At 24.6% G+C, this 22,735-nt stretch overlaps 1 protein-coding gene across 1 annotated transcript; it reads right to left on the bottom strand.

The window, feature by feature from the left end:
- Positions 1–14,891: 14,891 nt before the first annotated feature.
- LOC135926674 (integrator complex subunit 5-like protein) lies at positions 14,892–22,228 on the bottom strand. Its single transcript, XM_065462603.1, has 2 exons — positions 22,116–22,228; positions 14,892–16,916 (listed from the first exon to the last, which is right to left on the bottom strand). The coding sequence occupies exon 2, from the start codon at positions 16,881–16,883 to the stop codon at positions 14,892–14,894; it is 1,992 nt and encodes a 663-aa protein (XP_065318675.1). The 5' UTR covers positions 16,884–16,916; positions 22,116–22,228.
- Between the last annotated feature and the right edge of the window lie 507 nt (positions 22,229–22,735).

Raw genomic sequence — 22,735 nt, 5'->3', positions numbered from 1 at the left:
AATATAACATTAATCAAATAATTGATTTAGAAATAAAAATATTTAAAATTATTTTAAAAAACGAAGACAAAATATTATTGGATATAGTTTTGCCATAGTCTCAAGTTTTATCTCTTTTAATAAATAATATAAAAACAGTTAAATTTGATATTGGCTTAAAAATTAACTAATTAATACATTGAGGGTAGATTAAATAAAGTAAAATTTTTTGTTAAAATGATAGGCAAGCTTTTTGTATAAAAAAATTAATTTTTTATCTCTAATTACTTATCTTATGTTATCTTTAAATATAATGATTGTTTTAGTGAGATTATCTAATTCAATTATAAACATCATTTTAAAAAAAATATTTATAATAAACGATTTGTACTTTGTTTCATATTTGGCTGCTTACTAACGATGGTAGGTTCTATTAGCAGATATTAAATAAAAAAATATTAGATATGAAATTAAATTCCTTTTTTAGTAATAAGTAATAGCAGCTTCTACACGCCTTCCAGCTTATTAGTTACTGAAGATTCTACCTTAGTGAAAACTTTCACCTCCTAGCCCGCCTGAAAAATATTTACTTCTACCCCCCCCCCCCCCCCTTCGTCTAAATATGTTTCAATAACTTAAATATAATACCACTTAAGTATTAATGTCTCAAATAACTAGAATGGATAAAAATATTACATATAATTTATATAGGAGTTCCAAGTTTAAAAGTCAATTGTGATATTTAGCTATTGATAGGAAATATTATCATAGAAATATTAGTACCACAAAAATAAAACGACAATGATACATGGAAGATTATTACAAGTCAACTGCAAATTTTATTTCTCACGATATTCAATATTATAATTTTAAAAAAAATATAATAACATTATTTTTACGAACAAAACAAATTAAAAACAAAAAGTACTTATGTTATAATCAAATCACGTAATAAATGAATTGGCATATTGACTGGGGAAGCAAGCAATACTGCCTAAATGCTCTTCAGAAAATTACATGATTTTTTTTTAAAATAAATTTGTTTGTAAATTATATAAAAATAATTTATTAATAATTTTCAATTCATATATATTAAATAAAAATATACATTCAAAAAAATATATATCTAAAATTTAAAAAATAATGAAGAAATATCATATAAAGCGAGAATAAATAAGGAGTAAAAAGAGTCTAGAGCACTTTGGAAAGAAAACTGCCGATGATATGTAATTCGCTTTAAGGATGACTATAACCAACTTTTCAGAATGAAAAAAAACCTTCAAGAGGTTCATCTATGAGTTTACTGATTTAGGAGCATAAAATTTTGAAGGATTCTAGGACGAGTTTACTAAAGGTGTTAGGTATGGTCGATATGATACGAAAATATGGCCATTAGAAATTTATAAATAATTCAAAATTTTTAATTGTTCTATCAATCATGCACATATATGTTTTCACGAGTAACTAATTATAATAAACTATTAATATATACTATATATAAATTATCACAAATACAAGAATGTAATTGGCCTATCTTCCATTGAAGAGTGATCCCATCAGAAAAGACAAAAAAATCTATATATATTAATATTTTCTTTTCGCTATCTTTACCTTTTTATATTTCTTTCTCTATTTTTTATATTTTCTTTTTTTTCGGGTTTTCTTTAGAATTTTACAATACATGTAACTGATGATAATTTATTTGACAATCCCGGAAGGATGATAATCTACTAGCAATAGTATCAACTGAATCTGAATCCAACAAAAAACTATGCACCCAAGCCATATAAGATCCAACTAGAGATATATTGAGTAAGTTGGATATTGAAGATACAACAATTAAGGCAAATTTATCAGATTATAAATCGAGATTCAACTAGATAAGAATTCAATTACTTAAGATCTAGTTAGTAGAAGATTAGATCAAATACAAAGAATGAGAGAAAGAAAGAAAAAAGTTAGCTAGTAGTTTTTTCAGTCAATTAGCAAAGTAATTGAGTAAAATGATTAGACGTTGCAATCGATACATATCTCACTAAATTCCTGCCTAATAGAATTTTAAAAATTCCTAAAAAAACACCAGAGGTATTGGTGACATTAAATAAAATATTAGTAATGCCCGCATATTAATTATTATTTTTTCTGGAGTTTAACTGAATTTGCGAAGTCGTTTATGTTGTATCATGGTAAAAAATAAATTATATCAGAATTTAAAGTACAAAAAAGAGAAATATATTTCAGGAACATTATTTAAAACCATTATATTTGTTTGTGGTTAATAGGTATAATAAAAGCGATTACTTCGATATCGCTTTTCAACATAAAACAATTGTTAAGCTTCAAATGTTTAGCTTAAAATTAACTTAGAACTCATAGGTATTGCTATATATCAGCTTGCAAATTGTGAAAATCTTCCAGTTTGTATTGTGTTATGCAAATTCTTATGAGTGCAATGATTTTTTTTTATTATTTGGGAATTGATTTGAGAGGATACTTTTTCTTTGATAATATTTTCTTTGAATACTATTTGTTTGGTATTGAAAAGAAGAAAAATATCCGAAATAAAAATATTTAACGAAGCAATTACAATAATATAAATATTATTTTTTTAAATAATAGATAACAAAGTATTCATTTAAAAATAATTAGAAATAATAAACTATATTCGTAAACCATATGACAAATTTCAATAAAAAAATTGCCACCCTACTCTCCTAAAAATTTAATACCAATTATGTCTTACCCCCTCCCTTCGTGGTAAAAGCCGCTGATAAGTCGGTAAACATACTAGAGTATTTACTATTCAAAATTTTATTTCTTGAAAGTAATTACTAAAAACTGGACACTAATTTAATAATTATCATAAAATTATTTGATGAACTTATTCCTATTTAAATTGCTAAATAGTTTTAAAATATTTTACCCCAATATGTAAAACATGAGGGTTGTGCTGCTCCTGGTAATACTTTTAAATATAATTAAAGGAATAGTATATTTAATGGATAAAAATATTTAAAAATATGTGAAAATGTTTCTTTTATAAAAATGTTCCAAAAATTGAAGAATTTATAATAAAAATTTTTTTTTTGGAACGTGTTTTATCTTCAACTGGTAAAGCTTAAACTTGATCAAGGTTTATAAATATATATGTAAAACTAAGAGAAAAAATTATTATGCATTTTCAGATTTAAGGTTCAGATAAAATTGCCTGCCTGATAATTGTTCAAATTCTGTTCATAAAAATTATCATATATGTTCAACATTAAAAAAACCTCTTCAAACCTTTTTTCATACATACTTATTATAATTATGAAAAAAGAATGCTCATAATTTTATATCAAATTTTATCACTATTGTCTAAAAAAAAAGAGTATTGATAAGTATACATTTTCAAGATTCTTCCGTCAAATTATATCTATCAGGAGAAAGAATAAATTATATGATTTACACCATTGGTGCCCTAATGGGTACGAACTTCGTCAATGGACAAAAAATTAGTTGTTGATACCTATCAATCAAAATATATTATAATAATCTTTCAAAGAGTCAGGAATTTTAAATTTAAATTCGGTTCACTCACATACCTTTTTAGAGATAATATTCTGTTGGTAAAATTCTTAACGGTTCAGGTTTAGTTTACTTTATAAAAACCTGATAATATTAGTCTAATCGTTCAGTTCATGATCGATTTGGATTAGTGTTTAGAACAGTTGAGAAATATGGTTTGCATGTAATGCGGTCTGATATAAAAAAATTATCCCTTTCAAGCTAGGACCGACCGGTATTTTAAATAAACTTTTAAATTGAGGCCCGCAAGATATTTTTGGTTCAACATAATGCCATTTTTCGGGCCATTCCGAGCCAGGGTTACGGGCAGAATGAGTTTCCGGCTGGGTCTGCAAGTCCCTGATATTCAAGTTAAAAAAAATTATTTTACGCTCAAATATTATTAAGAATAATGTTGCAACCAAAAAATAATTATTATTACCTATGCATTTCTCAACTACAATAGAAATTGGTTGAAATTTTAAAATAAAATGTTTTATCTTTTCATAATTGTTATTTTTTTTTAAATATAGATACGGAATAATGATATAATATTAAATATTATACTAGGAAATAATTTTTAAAAAATAATTTGATATACCTATAAATTTTGAAATCGTGGAGCAAAATATATTATTGTTATTTGGGTAGTATATTTATTTATTATATATTTATCTTCTATAAAATAATTAAATTTTAAAAAGTTTGAATTTAGCTATTACCTAGACCCCTGAAAAAAAATTCTTATGCTAGCATCTGGTCTCACTCACCCTTGATCTTAATTTATGAAGGAAAATAAAAAATAAAATGCCCCACGATTTCCTTGTAGTCAGCAGTAGTCAATGCCAATGATTGTAGTAGACACCGTTGAAAGGCATTTCTTCTAAAATTAGGATACTCGAAAAATATTTCTAATAAGATAAAAATTTATCCAATTTATGGAATGGTAAGTCATTCAAGCAAATTTTTAAATATAAATTACCGAAGCGGCCTGATGCTGTTTCAAACAAATAATTGTTGATTATTTTTAATGAATATATAAAAATTAATTGATAGAGAAATATTACTCTTAAGATTTAAATCCCCCCCCCCCCTATTTCTTTTTTGCCTAGAAGAATTTTTCAAATTAAATTCTTTGTCCCTGCTTACGTCTTAATTTCGACATCTTAAATAAATTTGGCAATACTTTATAAGATGATTTCAAAGGGAAATTAAAATTGTGAAGGAAGGATTGAATACAGTTTTGGATTTTTATAAATATATCATATCATTTTAAATCACGCTATAGAAGATATAAGGCTTATCTCAATCAATATGCAGAAAAAGGATTTAAAAATAAATTTAGACCAAAAAATTTTATATTTTATAGCACTTTAATCAAAAATATTTTATCTAGTTATCTTTGCCTTGTCGAGAGAAGCCTCTTAAGTCTTAAATCAATAAAAACTTATTTAAGGTCGACTCTGCATAGGAAATGCTTAATAATTTACCGATTATTTCAATAGGGAATGCACGAGATCTCAAACAAATCATATGTTTGATAAAATGTTAGTTTTTATTTTAAAATTATTTAAAAATTTTGCTGTGTCTAAACTTCAGTTTTAATCAATTAAAATTTGAAAAAGTTTTTTTAAACACTCATTTCCCTCTAGTTCATCAAATATAGTTATTTATTATATACTAAAAACTGTTTATTAATTTTAACCATATTTTGCATTGCAACTACATTTAGATTTAACCACAAAAAATATTTTTCGTTATAATTACAATTGTGTTTAAATATTCAATATATATATCTTTTTCGAAATGTACATATTTTCAGAAAATATAAAAACTTTCGAAAACCTATCTTTGAAGCTTTGAAAAATTATAAAGAATTTTCAAGAGCCTCGGGGTGTCATTTAATTCGGCATCTTGGAAAAAATTTTGAGATTCACTCTACCTTGCAAAAAAAACGTTGGGTCAGCCCTGGAAGACTAATTATATTTTGTTAAACTGGGTTCGGTATTTAATATTTCACATTGATAAGATAAGAACTAGAAGATAATAAATTCTGATTTAATTGAAATAACAAATTCTATAATCTTAAAATTATATTTTACTATGTACCAACGCTTGCGTCTTTACGCCTTCTACCCTAAACAGTAGCATTCTTAGAATAAGCGTCTAGAGAAGATCTTAATTCATGGAAGCTTACAATTGGAAAAGTTTATTAGATGTATGATGGGTGAGCCAACCGTTTTCGAATTGCATAGAAAGGTAGAGTGAGCTATTTATGAGGCATTATATGAACATTTTAATGCTAAAAGGAACTAAACATTAACAAGGTGGCTTAGATAAAAAAAATTTCGAATCTTTTTAGTTTAAAATTTTAATATTTCAACTTGTGCGATGGTTTTTTCCGTAACTGACCTTTTTTTTAGGCGTAGCAAAGTATTTCTTAATCAGAGGATTTAAAATTTCATACAGAATAAAGGAGAGCGTTGTTAGGATAATTTATAAACAAGTATATACATATACATATCATATCTAGACATGGATTGTTTGAAAATTTTAAAATTAAAAATCTCTATTTTAAACATTTTTAATAGTAAAGATATAGGGAATTTTATTTAAAAAAATATTAAATAAAGGTATAAATATTATTCAATGATATAAGAACGTTTAATTTTATCGTTATATTCTACTAGGTTTAATGTTTAGTAAAATCTTTTCTTATTTGTAGCTTAATTTATAAGATACCTCCAATAGAAAGTCCAAGAATAAATAGAATAATAAAGCAACGAGTATGTAGCATATTCCGCTTTAATAATATAAATGCAATTTCTTAAATAAAATATTTGTTTCTAAAATGCATTTTATGCCAGGTTTTTTTAAAATTTGGTGAATAATATTTATTTTTATGTTTTGATCATAGTAATCAAATTGTACTTGTACATGTTTTTGTTATTATATATTTTTTTTAATAACCTTTAACCTATGTGCTAAGAAAATAAATAATACTTGAACCTTAGTACTTTTCAAATGTTTATAACTTAAAGTATTCGTAATCTAAGCAGAATATAATATTTAAAAAAAAAGAAATGATATAATTTAAAATGTAATTAATATTTCCGGAATATTTATTTTTTAATATTAATTATAAAATGTTTGCTTATAAAATATTACTTTAATAATTCCTATAACTTATACATTTAAGAACTTTATAGTACCATAGCTAAATCAATAAATCCTTAATAGTAAATGGGTTATGAAAATATATAGGAAGATTCACCACAAGTTAAAATGTTTTTCAGTGTCGAATCCAGTGTAAGGAAAACGACTAATCTAATAATTTAGCCCAAATATATTGCACAAGCCCGGAGATTTTAAAATTGGCCCAAAATAGAGTCATTTAACAACACTATTCTAGTGAAGAGTTTTGTGAGTGTTGGAATAAAAAACAATTGAAGTATAATGATTATAGTTTTTAAATTGAATTTATACATGTTTTCGTTTTTATACTTTTATATTTGACCTTTAAACTTAAATATCCAGCTAATAAAAATTTGAACCATTTGAAATATTTACAATATTTCGTACATGTTGAATTTAATAAAAAAGTTAAAATATAATTAATAACACAGGCAAAAAAGAATTTTTTATATTCATTAGATATAATTTTGTTTAAAAAATTTATTTTTTATAATTTCAAAAATTTATACATTTAATATCCATATAATCTCCAATCCTTAATATTAGATAGATTATGGGAAAAATATTGTGTCAGTGACAGATCCAGTGTAATGAAAAAGACTAACCCAATAATTTCGCTCAAAAATATTACATAAACCTAGAGATTTTACTCATAGTGGCAGAAAGGTTTAGACGTCTATTAACGAAATTCGAGATTTCCTTAATATTATCTTGGCTCAAATCTTAATTTAAAGTTGGCAAATCGAGCCGTTTGACAACGCTAAATCCATGGAATAATTTTGTTTTAAGAAAAAATAATTGAATTTATATAAAAATGTTCTTAAAATCCTTCCATTTTGAAAAATTTGTTACTCTACTTCCCTTGGGAAATTACATATTAACATGCATTTTAACCTTCCGGATTATAATGATTCATACATCAAAGTAAATGTCAAAAAGTATATCAATTTTTTTTTACAAGAACAAAAATTAGAGATCCAATATTTCTCAGACATTCCTGAGGGAGAGGGCAAAACAAATTTTGACAATACGTAAATCTTAAGGGCCCCAAATTATAAGAGAGGTGCTTACGAGTTTTCGGAGGACGTTGGGGGGGGGGCAAGATTTTTACATGAGGTCTTTGATAGCGACTATTAAAAATTATATTGGTTTGTTGAAATTTTTTTCGACTTTAAATTAAACTATTGGGTGGCATATTTAATAGGTGTGGGTTAAATTGTATTTTAGTTTTATAAGTTATTTGATATAAAACTACATTCTTTTATATTATATAATTAAAATTTACAAGCTTAAATATATTTTGCGGCTATATTAATACATATTACATAAAAAGTCATAATTTTATCATATAGATTATCATAATCATTACTTATAGTTGAAATATGAATATTCTAAAACCCTCAAATTTCATTGCTACTACTAATCTAGATTCCCTACATGGTAAAGAATAGGAGCACCAGCTTAGAGCTGATGGACACCCGCATAGAACTAAGGAATATTAACGGCTGCTTTAATGTTATTTCCGCCCTCGCAAAGGACTAAGGACTGATAGATACTGCATGAAAACAATTATTAATAAGGATGAATAGCGTCTACATGAAAACAATTGTATTATACATGATTTTACCTTCAAATATTTTTTTGATCTTATATCAAACATTAAAATTAATTGTAATGATATATTTAGAAGAAAATTTTTTCTCCCCTTTTATTAATTTTTACATTAAAATCTAACAATTATTAACAAAATCGAATTATGATAGTCTAAGGTCAAAATAATATATATTAAGTAATTTAATAACAAATTACATTTATTAAGATTAATATGTCTTTATGTAATAATGTAATATATCAATTTAATCCATTATTGGGAATTATCATTACAAATTACATTTTTAATATCAATTAGCCCCATATAGTGTTAATATATTTTAAACATTTATAGGAAATTATAATTAAATACTAGGATTATGAATAATATCTACTCCATCCCCTTCTTTTTTTTGAATGGTATATAAATTATTGTTATAGCATTATGTTGTTGAAATATATATAATATACAAATTCTGGTTATTTATTATAAATTCAAATTAATTTTGTATTTTTGCTATTTCGACCTAGAAATTCAAATATCAAAAAAAATTTTATTTTATTTCTAAAATTATATCTCTTTTGTAAGAAATATTACTGGTATTTATATATAAAAATCTTTTTATTATTTGAATACAAATAAAGATTTACAATATAAGAAAAAGTCATTATTATTTAACAATTTTGCCGCTATATTTTTTCATATATAGTCTTAATTTTATCATATAATTTGCCATAATCATTTACAATGTAATATTAATCCGAATTTATCATCTGATTCTGAACATTATCGTGGCCCAAAATAATAAATAATCTACATATAATATTCATTAAAAAACTAATTCTATCTTTACCAAATCTAAAAAGTGTCCAAAAAGTATCCGTTTCAAATTCTAATTTAAAAAGACACTTCGTATTTTATATAATGTAACTATAAGTAACCTGTTAATAATTTTTTAAGATAATTTTATTTCATAATTAAATTATTAATATTATAATGGATACATAAAGTAAAAATCATTAAATATTATTTAAAGAGATATAAAATATTTAGTATGATATCTTTTAAAATTTATATATTATTTTAGTGTGATTATTTGAGATTTGGTATTATTTTTAAGTTTTCATCAAGGGGTTTATTTTTAATAATTGAAAACAATTTAAAGTATTATATAAAAAAATTAATTTTATAAAATTTTATATGATATATAAAGTATTATAAAAAAAATTAATTTTATAAAATTTTATATGATATATAAAAGTTTTTATATAAAAAAATTAATAATATTTTGGAAATAAAAATATTTATTTACTTTTTTTGCTAATAAATATTAATATAGGCCTCTCCCTTTCCACTTGATATAGAAAGTTGAAATATAATATAATTAGGGATTGCACTGAAATATTTTAAATAAATTTATTCATAAAGTTTTGAACGAACATGAATGCGCTCCTTTTTTTTTGAAGGTAAAGATTGAACGTGATTGCGATTGATTTTTTAGATATGTTCACAGCACTTCAAAAACAAGATATATTAAAATTTGACTAGTAAATGACCTAAACTATCAATATAATTATCCAGTAAAGAATATGTTATATTTTTTTCCGCACTCATATAAACATGATATTAATTAAAATAAGGAATAAAATATAATAAACTAGGTAAGAATTAATTTAATAACTATGGAATTTGGCTGATTATAATAAATCTTGAACGTATTGATGAGTAATATCGAAAGTCTAACTTTTTTGAATTATTTTATTTTAAATAATGTTATTAGAATATCACTTTGCATATCAAAGTTACATTTGACGATTTAAACCATCTATTATTTGATTAGATGAAACATTATTATTATTAATATCACTTCATTATTAAACATATCCAGTAATTTAATTATTTATTTTATAAGATAAAATCAGAATTTTTAAACTTATATATATTTATTATTTCAAAACATTTATTATATTTAATTTCATCTTGGCGTGAACTAGCTTATAACTTAAATTTTATTTTTAACATAGAAAATTGTTACTTTTTATATAACATCAAAGATAATTTTTTGATATTTTGTTAATTCGATATTCTTTCTATTATATATATATTTATTCCCTTTTTATTTTATTAAATAAATATAATTGAAATTCATAAATATTACTCTCTTTTTATTGTATTAAATAAATATAATTGAAATTCTTTAACTTCTACGTGTATTATTAACTTAGGATATATATATAATTATATATGCATTAGTTTACCTAGGCATTTGCAGTTTAGTTAAAACAAATTATAAAATAATATATACTGGTTTTATTTTTGTGTTTTGTGATCAATTTGCCTTAAAAGATAAAAAATATCGCATGCAAAGCATTGATCTCTACTCATGTATATAATTGCAATAAATTTTGTCATGTTGTATTCTTTCAGTTTTTACCAGATTGCGAATCATAAAATAAGCGTAGATGAATGGAGATCTTTAAAATAGTGCCGAATATATTTTTGTCCTGCAAAAATCTTGGCATATCACTGGCTAGATGTTACAGAGTATATAGTAGATGGAGGTGACCGAATGATCACCTTATAATATTTTAAAATGGGTCTTTTTGCGTTTTAAGTTTTAAAACGATACTTTTTTAAAATATAATGATAAATAAATCATAAATAACGTTTAGTTATTTATGAAATATACCGATAAACTGAAACTAACACCCTCATAATAGTTTATCTTGAGCACGTAGGATAATTGGTATGCTTAATCATTCAAAAATCATTGTAAAGTGAAAAAATCCTTTATACTATTTAGCTTGTTGACATTCGCTCTCACATGTAAATGACTAATTAAGATAGATTATGGGTTCAATACTTTAATTATAATATGTTAGGAACTTGCTTGTTGCTATTAAGTTAAAGAGATGTAATATTCCATTATTAAATTTAAAATTACCCTAATCTTCATCTGCAGCAAATAAAATATTAAACAACATAACATTAATGAATTTAGCTGTAACTGTAAATTTTTTTTTATAAACTTAATATCCATACAAAAAACCTTTTCAGATAATGGATGAGGGATTCTAAATATTTCTCTTTATTATACCAAAATAATTTATATTATATTATATATATTTTTTTCTTCTGAACTATAATCGATATCTATATAGTTAATTAAAATATCAGAGTTGTTAAAAGATACTTTTAAAATGTATCTAGATACCGATATAATTTTAAAATGTATCTAGATATAGATACAATTTTTATTATATAAGCTTTGCATAAATATAAATTAGGAATTTATTGTGATAATGTATGAAATGAGCTAAAAACTTTATTGACTAGATTATCGAAATCTAAAATAATGATTTTTAGATTTTAATATAATATATGAAAATATATGATTCAATGATTATAAATAATTATTCAATTTCAGTAATAAAATATTTTCAAAATTTTGGCCATTAAGGCATCCTCGTTTATATTTAAAGACATTTTTAGCTGCACTAAAAAGTCTTTCTACCAGGGTGTTTGAAGGATTGTGGTATTATATTTTATGAATAACAATTTTATATCTCGGTATTCTTTAAAAATACTAAAATCTCGACATTCATTTTCGAAAAAATTATTTGGGTATCAAAATTGAAATCATTATTAACAATCATATCTACTGCTGTGGAGTACTGAAAAAATCGGATATTAAATTATTTGTTTTTTCACAGGTTATTTGTTTGCAATCAGTTGAAGACCTTTATAATTCATCAACTAATCTTTGTAATAATTGTTTTTTCATAAACAGTCTTTGATTTTTTCTCTTAAAATTTAAAATTAAAATTATAAACACTTATTTAGTATCTTAACCCTTTAATGTTTTACAATGTTGCAAGTTGAGACAATGCTAACTAATATTTTCGTATTTTTTTTATAGATATGGCAAACTATCAGAGATTTTCTTTATTTTGAAATATTATTTAAAATATGCTCTATAAATTGTCATAAAAAATAATGTCTGAACTTGTTGATGCTTCATTGATTATTACTTCTTCCTCTTCCTCTTCATCACTATTAATTAATATTAATCTAAAATAAATTTTTTAAATTAATATAGTAAAATAAACCAATTCCATTAAAAATAAAAATGGCAGATTCCTTGAGTTACATTGTAATATCAAAATTTGCCTGGTTTATTGATAAACTCGCACATAATATTTAATTAATATTTATATATATATTTTTTTATATTTAAGTTTTAATATTTTATATATTATAAAATTAAATTATATAATCATATGAAATAAAATAAATTTTGCATTCAAGTACTTTAACAACTCTGAAAAATATAAATTTAAAATGATCAAATAATAAAATAAAAGTTTAACAAAATAAAATATAAATTGTACAAAATTTCCTAATAGTTACGAGGTTATCTAAGCACTGAATATAGAAGAATATTTTAACTTACAAATAAAATAGTGTGTATATTAATTATGTTTAATGACAATATGTACAAAATTGTTTTATAAATGTGGTTAAAAAACATATGTTGCATTATTAAACTAATCAATGCTTCTAATATGATGACAAAATTTTACACCTATAATGTGTAAACTGAACAGTGATATATATACTACTAGATTGATGATTCATTTGTTAAATACAATTAAAAGTGTCCGTACATAGAAGCAAGCTGTAGCCCCATTTAGTGGTATGAACATCGAGTAAATGACATTAATTTACATTCATATAATAATAAATAAATAAAATTAATTATCGTACAAGCCACAAAATGGCGCTTCAGCTGACTTCTATATATAGGCACTTATAACTTATGAAACGCTTATATAATAATATTCATACATTATTGAAACAAAATGGAACGTAAGTTACTTTATTTATAGTGGAAAATCAAACGCCCTATCTCATCTTTAAGTTTTTGGATAGGATAGGTCCCAAAACATCCGTACTCATCCTAACATTTACTTCCATTAATTACTATAATAGAAAATATAATTTTTAAAAATGAAAGTATACTTTATTTTTATTATTCATATTGAAAGAAGAAAAGGAACATATTAATAAATCACAATATTATATTTAAGTTAGGCAACGTACATATTTGAATTAATTTGAATCATTTTAGTGGACTTATAAAAGGCATATGGTCGTCTATTAATTATTTTTTACGATTTCTATAACCTTATTCTTAGTAATTTTCTCTTCTCTTCCATTAATAAGCTGCTCTGTGCAGATATTAAGAAAAAAAAATATGAATTAATAACACTTATTTTTAATCACTGTTAGGCAACAATAATTTATTTTAAGAAATTCATTAAATGTATTTCATTTATTTTTCGATTTTTTTCAATAGACCCTATACTTAACAGGGTGCGTCTCAATAACCCCAATCTAGAGTGGGACGAGTTAGAAGGATGCTAAGCTTAGGATTGTTTCCTGTCCAGAACAAATTATCTATTAAAAATTTGAGCCCTTATCCCTTCTAATAATAAACATATCTTCTTCTCAGGACTGAGTCATTAAAATGCCAAAAGTATTTCACAGATGGGATAATCACTTTGTTGTAGCTACAATCTACGAATCTTTTTAAAATTATGTGTAAAAGAAATATACATCTTTTCATTTTATAAACTTAAACAAAATATGGCTATAACAATAATTCTGTCCAAAAAATTATTGTCCTAAACATTCCTTTAACTTTCTATTGTGTATTTTATTTATAATTCTTTATACTTAGTTTTATATTATAGTATTGTTATGTCATATATTGCTTTCTTTTTTAAATAAAATTTTTTTAATTATTTTGTTTATGGTATTTAAGTTTAAAATCGGTGTCTCTATAAATAATTCGAAAAATTTTGTATGCGAATTTCAAACGATTATATATTAAAAATGGGGGATATTTTCAGTTACGAAATTTAATAATATCGTATAACCAATTGAGTTCTCCTCATAAATTTAATTTTTAATATACACAATTTTATGTACATGAAAATTTTTAGAAAATAATTCTTGAAATATTCTAATTTTAATTATGTATATAAAGAAAAATTTCTTTCGTAAGTGTAAATAGTGAATATTAATGCTACTTATTAATAATGTAAAGGAGAATAATTAAATCGGTATCTAGAGTTATTCTACTTATTCATTTTTAGATATTTTAAAAATTTTGCTAATTTTGCGCAGATTTAAAAAAATAATTCCTTTATTGTCCAAGACGAAGTTCAGGGTTATCATTAGACAACTTCGCAAGTTACGTTGCATCCTTTCGCCATATCTATATTCTCGTTTTTAAATTAAGATCGCTAGTAGTTTTCTACTCAAAATTTATATTATCTTAAAATTAACTACATAAATAATTTAATAATTTATGAGTTAAATGTAAAAATGTTCATATTTAAAGGAGGTATACTATTATATTTATTATGTTAATACTTATTTAATATAACATAAATGAATGAATGTCGATACTGTGGAGGGAGTTAAAAAAAATTATAATATTATCTATTGTATATATATATAATATTAAAAATATGCAGTATCACTGAGTATAGTATTTAAATTCAATAATTATTTAATTATCTTCTTCAATAAAACAACAGCCGCTATCTTCTAGAGTCATGATGGATCTTTTACGTATGTCTTGACCACGCAAAATAGCGTTTCGTGTTATTCTTCGCTGAAGCAGAGTTTTTCTGTCAATCAAAATATTTGCATCTACGGTGTTGTTATCTAATTTTTTTAATACATGTTGGTAAGGGATATCTTTATTAGTAGAAGAGTAATTATTATTGATAGCAATAGAATCTAATTCGTTATAAGATTCTGAATTTTCAATTGCATTATTATCATCTTTACAATTATCGGTGGGGTTTAGATTACAATTTTGTCGTTTATTATTGAATTTCATATTCGTATTATTTGTAGTATATAAAGAATCGTAGAGAAAGTATTTATCAAGCTGACTAGTTCTATTACTGATTTTATACAAATATCTTTCATATTTAAACAATGCTACTTGTAAACTGTTTTCTAACTTCATTATATTAGATGCATCTCCGTAAAGTCTTTTTATAATACCATAACATCGCCTCAAGGGAAGTCCACTTTCTCTCATCAAATACTGAATGACAACCACAGTAGAGGCACCTCCTGCCTTGCCAGCTTCGCAAAAAAGTAAGATTCTTTTACCCGTTTGTCTGTAATGATCTAAAAATTTATTGATTTCTTCGAAAAAGGATACGTGGTCAACCATAGGAACTTTTCCCTTTGTTTGAGTTTTGCCAATCAATTGACTTCCCTCTAAACTTTCATGATTATTATTTCTAATGTTTAATTTTTTATTATTGGTTGTTCCTCTATCTAAAATATTTACATTATCATTAATGTTATTATCCATGTTATAGTTATTTGAATTGAATGGTTTTGTAGAATTGGGTGGTATGGCTAATTCCGTCAATAAATTGACCTTTAATTTAGCTCTAACATGAGACGTTTCTCTTGCGCAGGTACAAGTTTTAAAAATTGTGGAGCCCCAGCCTATTTTTTTATTCAGATATATACCAGCTTCTTTCTCGCTCATTCCACTTACATCGACTAAGCCTTCTATATTTAATTTGCAGAGCACTTGTTCGCAGTAGGCTGCTTCTAAGTCTCCCACGTACAAAAAATTGGAAACACGAATCAAATGTCCGTTCAGGAAGTACGGATTCAAAAATGAGTTCTTACTTTCGATCGTTTGTGATGTTTGATGATTATCGGATGCAGCTAGCGAACTTTTTAGGAGGTATAAACTAGGCACACTTGTAATTTGACTACCATCGACATTTTTAGGATCGAGTACGTGGTTCTGAAAGGAGTCGCTTTTGGCATGTCTATATTCGTAGTTAAAGGAATCGAAATTACTTGACCCATCACTATTTTCCCTTATTGTTTTGCTAGAGAGCCCTTTGAACCAACCCTCGTTTTCCTTGTCCTTTATCTTTTCATTTTCTGCAAATTTTTGCGTTTCGCTGATAGAATCGGGTAAATTGTTTATAATGGTATCATTATCATATAAATTATTAAGTGATGAATTTTTAGTATTTGTATCGAGGAATGGAGGAGAATATTGCTCCCGAGTTTTACCTTCCTCGATTATAGTCTTGGCTGATTTTACTCCGATATATGGGCCATTGATTATATCTAATCTAGATTCTTTAAATATTATACCCTTATATTGATTATTATTATCATTATTATTATTATTATATATAGAAGCAGATTTCCAACCATCGCTTTTTCCCCCATGATTATCGCGAGGTGATTTGGTACAGGGCTTTAAATTCTCAGATATACCATTACGAGTTCTGGCTAAAATAATTTCGTCTTTGATAGGAAATCTCAAATCTGTATAAGATCTGTTGGTTTTGGTTAAGTATCGGCATTTTATTCTTTTGGCAAAATTGTCTAATTGTTTAAATAAGTTAGGTTTTGAGGTAAATAAAGCGAAAGATGAAGTCGCGTTAAGGTTATTTTGGTAGAGTGAAGACTTTGTGGTGTTGTTGTTAGAGGGAAATTTGTTCATAGTAAAGTAATAACTATCCTGTAGAGTTTATCTCTAGAAAAATAATATTTTATTTAAAAAATATATATAAAAGTCTTTGCCAGTAATAATTTTATAGAAAATCTAATTGCTAATATAAATGGAATTTAGCGAAATTCAACTTCAATAAATACAAATTGGTATAATAATCTAAAATCGGTGTATACCCCTTAAATCAATATTACATATTAAAAAAAAATATTAATCCTAATAACCAATTATTATTTGTACAATTAAATTTAATCAGTTTGACAAAAAATAACTTATTAGGGACAAAGTTAGTTCCAAATAGACACGATTAATATATTATATTAGCCAAAAAATAAAATTACTCCAATTTAGTTCAAAGTAAAGAAGTAAAATTTTTTTTTATTTATTTTGAGGAAACTTATATTATATAAAATAGAGAAATCTTTACTAAATTTTCTCATTTTAAAAATAAAATGAATGTATATGTCCTTCCTATTGCAGGTTTAAAATCTGCGTCATCGCATAAATTTACTGAAGTACAAATGATATAATATAGCAAAATACCAGGTCAAATTTTAACTAAAAATAACTAAATAATAAAAAAACTAAATAAAAAAAACAATTGGGGAGGGGGACAAAATTTCGTACAATTATGAGTTTAAATTTTAAATATAAAATGTGTAAATATATTTATGAGCTTGAATGATGGATGGTATAAAGAGGGTTGGAAAAAGTTTCTAAATATAGGTTATATATATATACTTTAAATAATATTCAGGGAAAAAAAAAATCTGAAAGGTTTTAATGTTAAATATTTGAAAAATTATTATAATTAAAATAGCTATTTTGTCATTTATACCCAAAATAAATATGAAAATCTTTTTTTTTTGAACTTTGATGCCAGATGTAGTGGTTCAGCGAAAGAGTAGTTATTATAAAAAGGTATATATATAGTAAAAAAATTTATATATATAGTTAGGATAAATCAGATTTGAAAGTCCGGCAAGAGACCTATTGATAGTGTTGTTATAACAGCTATTTCGTCAATTTTAATTAAGATATTAGTTCAAAATAATATTACGATTTTGTTAATAGATGTCTAAACATTTCTGCCACCTTACGAGCAAAATCTCCAGAGTTGCGTAATATATTTTGGTTAATATATTGAGTTAGCCATTTTTTTAAAAAAAAATCTAGCCATTTAACAGCATAACTATTTGACGTAATCTTTATGGCAAATTTGTAATAATTAACTCCTCGCTATTAATGACTATATTGTTTAACTCTGTATCTCCATAATACATCGTGTTTAACATCGATTTTTTCTTTAATGCAGCATATACAATGTGACATTTTACATTTAAAAAAAAATATAATATTGGACATAAATAATAAAGTTAAATAAAGTTAAATAAATCGGGTGGTCGGAAATAGTTATAGCCTTCGCTTTAGTTGAACTAAATTTTATGTCTCCTCGGAGATCAAACATTTTAATGTAATCTTTCTTCTTTCTCTTTTTTTTTAAATACCAAATTACAATAAATTTAAGTGTTATTAAACGACATGATTTAGCTAATTTTAAATTAAAGTTTTCGCCAAAATAATATTACGCGAGCCACAAGAATTTATGATCAAACCTTTCTGTCGTCATGATCTATGAACAAAATCTCCAATTTTTTGCAAAATATATTTGTTGGCTAAAATATTGAGTGAGCAATTTTTAAAAATCGAACCGTTTGACAACTCTGTAGCCTCTAATGCAACACCCCCCCCCTCCTCTTATTAACCGAAAAATCCTAGATATGTTCTGATGTTCTGGTCTGGTTAGACAAACTCATTCTCAAAATTTCAAAAAATCATTAAGTGATTTGAACGTTTTATATATGATTATAAATAGAAAAAAGGATGTTATGTAGGAAGATGTAGTAAATTAGAAATTATATTTATAATTGAATGATTTTACATTAATATTTAAATATTGATATAATGAAAATATATATGTAGAATGTAATATAATAAGAATTATTATATCCAATTATATATGTTTTACAATGATTTTATATGTATGTAATGTATGAAATAATATCGGGTGAAGAGTTAGCTACCTAACACTCATATAGAAGATCAGCATTATCCATTTTTTTCCGGGAATAAATAAGGTTATATCAAAGAGGGAATACGACGAGAAAAGGATATAAAAACTAGAGTTCGGGAAAGATTTTTGAAAGATTTTTTTTTGGCCACGCATGTAATAGTTTTTTTTGTTATAAATTTGCCCTCCGGACGGTCCTGGCCCTGTCATAAATATTTTGCCGAATTTGCCCTGATCGGGCACCGGCATGAGCATCTACTTGAGAGATGAGGATAGGAGCGATTTGCCTCTAGATTTTTGAAGGGGTATAGGGGACGAGTAGGTGGTAGGCATCTAAATAGGTGTTCCAAAAAATGAATTTATTGAATGGATATTTATGATTTTAATGGCGGATTTACATTTTATAATAATTCATTATTCAAAGAATAACATTTGCAAGGTTTGAATTTATGGCCGCGTGGCAAATTTTTGTGAATACGGTGGTAACCCAACTAGCTGATTATTTACCAACAAACCTTTTATTTGTTATTCCTAGCGGCCTAAATCACGAGGACTGAAAGAGTTTTAATTAAAATTTTATTAATATTTTTAATTAGGTGTTATGTGAAATAAATAAATATAATGTTGAGAGGTCATAAATGGTGGCTCATTATAAGATTTTTTAAAATTATTATTAATGTCATGGGGATTTTAAAGCATAATGGGCAGGCAAATATCCTACGAAATTTGTGTCATTTTTAAACACTGCTCCAAAATAAATAAGTAATCAAAAGGGACCACTAAATTGTTGTATATCGCGATTCAACATATTTATTAGGAAACCGATCATTTATAAATATATTTACCTCTTTCCAAATGGAATTGTGACATTTCAAGAAATCATACGCCAGATTTTTTTAAGAAAATATAAATAGGAACGAAAGCGAGATTTAAATAAATTATCCCCAAAATTCCAGAATATATATTTTTTATAAACGATTCCGAAAAGTTCCAAGTTCTTTGAAAGAAAGAAGAAGAAAAACAATATTCCTTCCCGAAACGTTCTTAAAATTATGTTTTTTTTTAAAAAAAAAATCATGGGAGACCTGTGTAATTATATGAGAATGAAATTATTTTTAAATTTTATATTATCTGAAATAATGTCGTTAAACAGCTCGTTTTGCACCGATTTTTAAAAACGGCTGACTTAATATTATATCCAGAAAAATATTGAGCAGGCCTGAAGATTTTGTTCATAGAAGGAACAAAATTCTAGACATATAATCGAAAAATCTCAATGCTTAGGCAATATTTTTCTGGCTATAATATTGAGTCAGCTGGTTTTTTAAAATCGGCTCAAAACGACCCGTTTTAACAACACTAGATTTGAGTCGATATTTTAAAAAACGGCTAACTCAATATTTTAGCCCAGAAAAAATATTGTTTAAGCCTCGAGAATTTGTTAATTTATGTTCAAACCTTTGTGCCATCTATGAGCGAAATCTTAAGGCTTACATAATATTATTCTGAATAAAATATTTGAGTTAGTAGTTTTTTTTTTAAAAAAATTGGCTCAAAACGAGCTGTTTAACTATCGCCACTAATCTGAAATGTATCAAATAAAAATGCTTCTTTTAGGGATAGCTGAAACATTTTAATAAACTTTCTCTCAATCTGTCAACTGAGAATTGATTTTTTTTAAAAAAAAAAACAAACACTCTTTAAAAGTTCGTAATTCACGTGATGGAATTTCTTTTAAAAAATGTATATATATTTAATGCATATTGTATTTGTTATATATCCATTAGTTTCTTAACGGATAAATATTTTGGGAGGCTAAGGAATCAGGAATTATAAAAAAAAATTTTAAATTGTATACAGAATGATTTTCAAATCAATTCAATTAAAAAATATGAAGGATAATAACATTCAGGAAGTACTAACATAAAATTGGGAAAAAAAAACATTAATTTAATATTTAATACCTATAGATTTTATTTCATACAAATTTTTTAAAACGTAAATTATATATAAACCATGTTTATTTTTTAAAACGAAGTTTAAATTTTTCAAATAAAAATTTAAGCAAAAATCTTTGAAGATTTTTTTTTTAAGGAAAAGGGGATTTTTTTTATTAAATTTTACCTTAAAAATGCCAAAAATTTTTTTATAGATATGTATTTTGTAATTTTCAAGTTGAAATAAAAAATTTCTTTAAAAAAAAAATCTGTTTAAAATAACTATATAAGCAAGATAACACCTAAAATAGGGGTAGAAATCAATTGTCCTTTTTTTGTCAAAAAAGTGAAAGACCGATTTTAAAATGATTGGAGTGGGGAGGGGGGGCTTGATATTATTACTTTATTTGATTTATTTATATACCTTTTTTTTATGCGGGAAATATCAATATTACCAATATTTATTTCTCATCCAAAGTTTTTTAAGAAATAATAAATCATAAGATTTATGCTCTAAGATAAGACTCTTAATAATTTAATTTAGTTTAATTTTAAATTATTATTCAATTATTTCAAGCTGTCCAAAAAAAACAAGCACTGAAGGAAAGACGGGTAAAAATTTAGTAGGGATAATAGTATTACTTTTACCTGGCTTAAAAAAAATGGTTAAACCTAGATAAAGATTAAATTTGAAGAAAGCAATAAACTCCGCATCTCAAATTCCTAGGAAATTTTTTTTTGCGACAAACGACTTTAAATTGGGTGGAGATATCTGATTTTTAAGATCACCGATTTTATGATAACATCAAGGACATTTTATATTTTTCAGGTTCAGGGGGTGAAAGGAAGGAAAAGTTTGAAAAATGAAGATGAAACCCCCAAAAAATGTAAAATTTTTAGGAAGCAACCGTGGTTTTCATAGATTGATGAGCAGGAATATTCCTTATATTATTACTTTCAATTTGAGCCTTGATTATGTGGATAGCACTATTTACCAGGGATCCATAAAGGGAGATTGACTCCCTATCAAGTAATCTTAAAACAATTTAAAAATATCCGATGGGGATACATTTAAAAAAAAATTATTTCTTTAAAACAAGACCTATAACTTTGAATTCCATTAATCAAGAAATTGATGGCTTCCCAACAATTATTATTACTTCGAACTAAGAAAATAATTGATGCCAATAAAAAAAATAATATACAAACTTTTACCTTTTGTGTTTTTTTTTAAAAAAAATGGTATTTTCTAATTAAGAATACGGCATTATTCCAAATGGATAAGTCCACATGATAACACGTGCAAAACACACTAGTCGCATCATTTTCCGGCTAAAGCATTTTCTTGTATATATTTTTAAAGAATATTTCAAGTTATTTTTATTTAATTTTTTTTTCAAGGACAACAATTCCTATCATTTAAATATTATTTTTCGCTAAATATTTTCTAAGCTATCTTTTTTTTTCCAATTCTATATATATAATATTATAATATAAAAATATTTTATATAAATAATTAATTTAGATATTTTTTTTAAAATGAATTATAAATAATTATAATTATAATTATGTATAAAAAATAAATAAAGATCCTATCCTATTTACCTTGAATATTTTATCTAAAAAATAATATATTTTCTTTATATCTCGAATAGGTCGTATAATAATGTAGTTGTTTTATTTTTTTTGAGTCTTCATTATCCGAAATTTAATTTTAAAATTTTTTTTATATTTAAAAAAAAATCAATAAATTTAATGTAATAAAAAGATATAGTTTTTTTTTTAAAAAAAAAGTAATTTTTACTAAATGCCTAACCAAATAATTCTAAATTAAA

The sequence above is a fragment of the Gordionus sp. m RMFG-2023 genome, chromosome 3 (genome assembly GCF_954871325.1).
Source record: "Gordionus sp. m RMFG-2023 chromosome 3, tfGorSpeb1-WG-v2, whole genome shotgun sequence".
Classification (NCBI taxonomy): Eukaryota; Metazoa; Nematomorpha; class Gordioida; order Chordodea; family Parachordodidae; genus Gordionus; species Gordionus sp. m RMFG-2023.
Note: the sequence above shows the minus strand (reverse complement) of the source record. Positions and strands in the feature narration are given on the sequence as shown.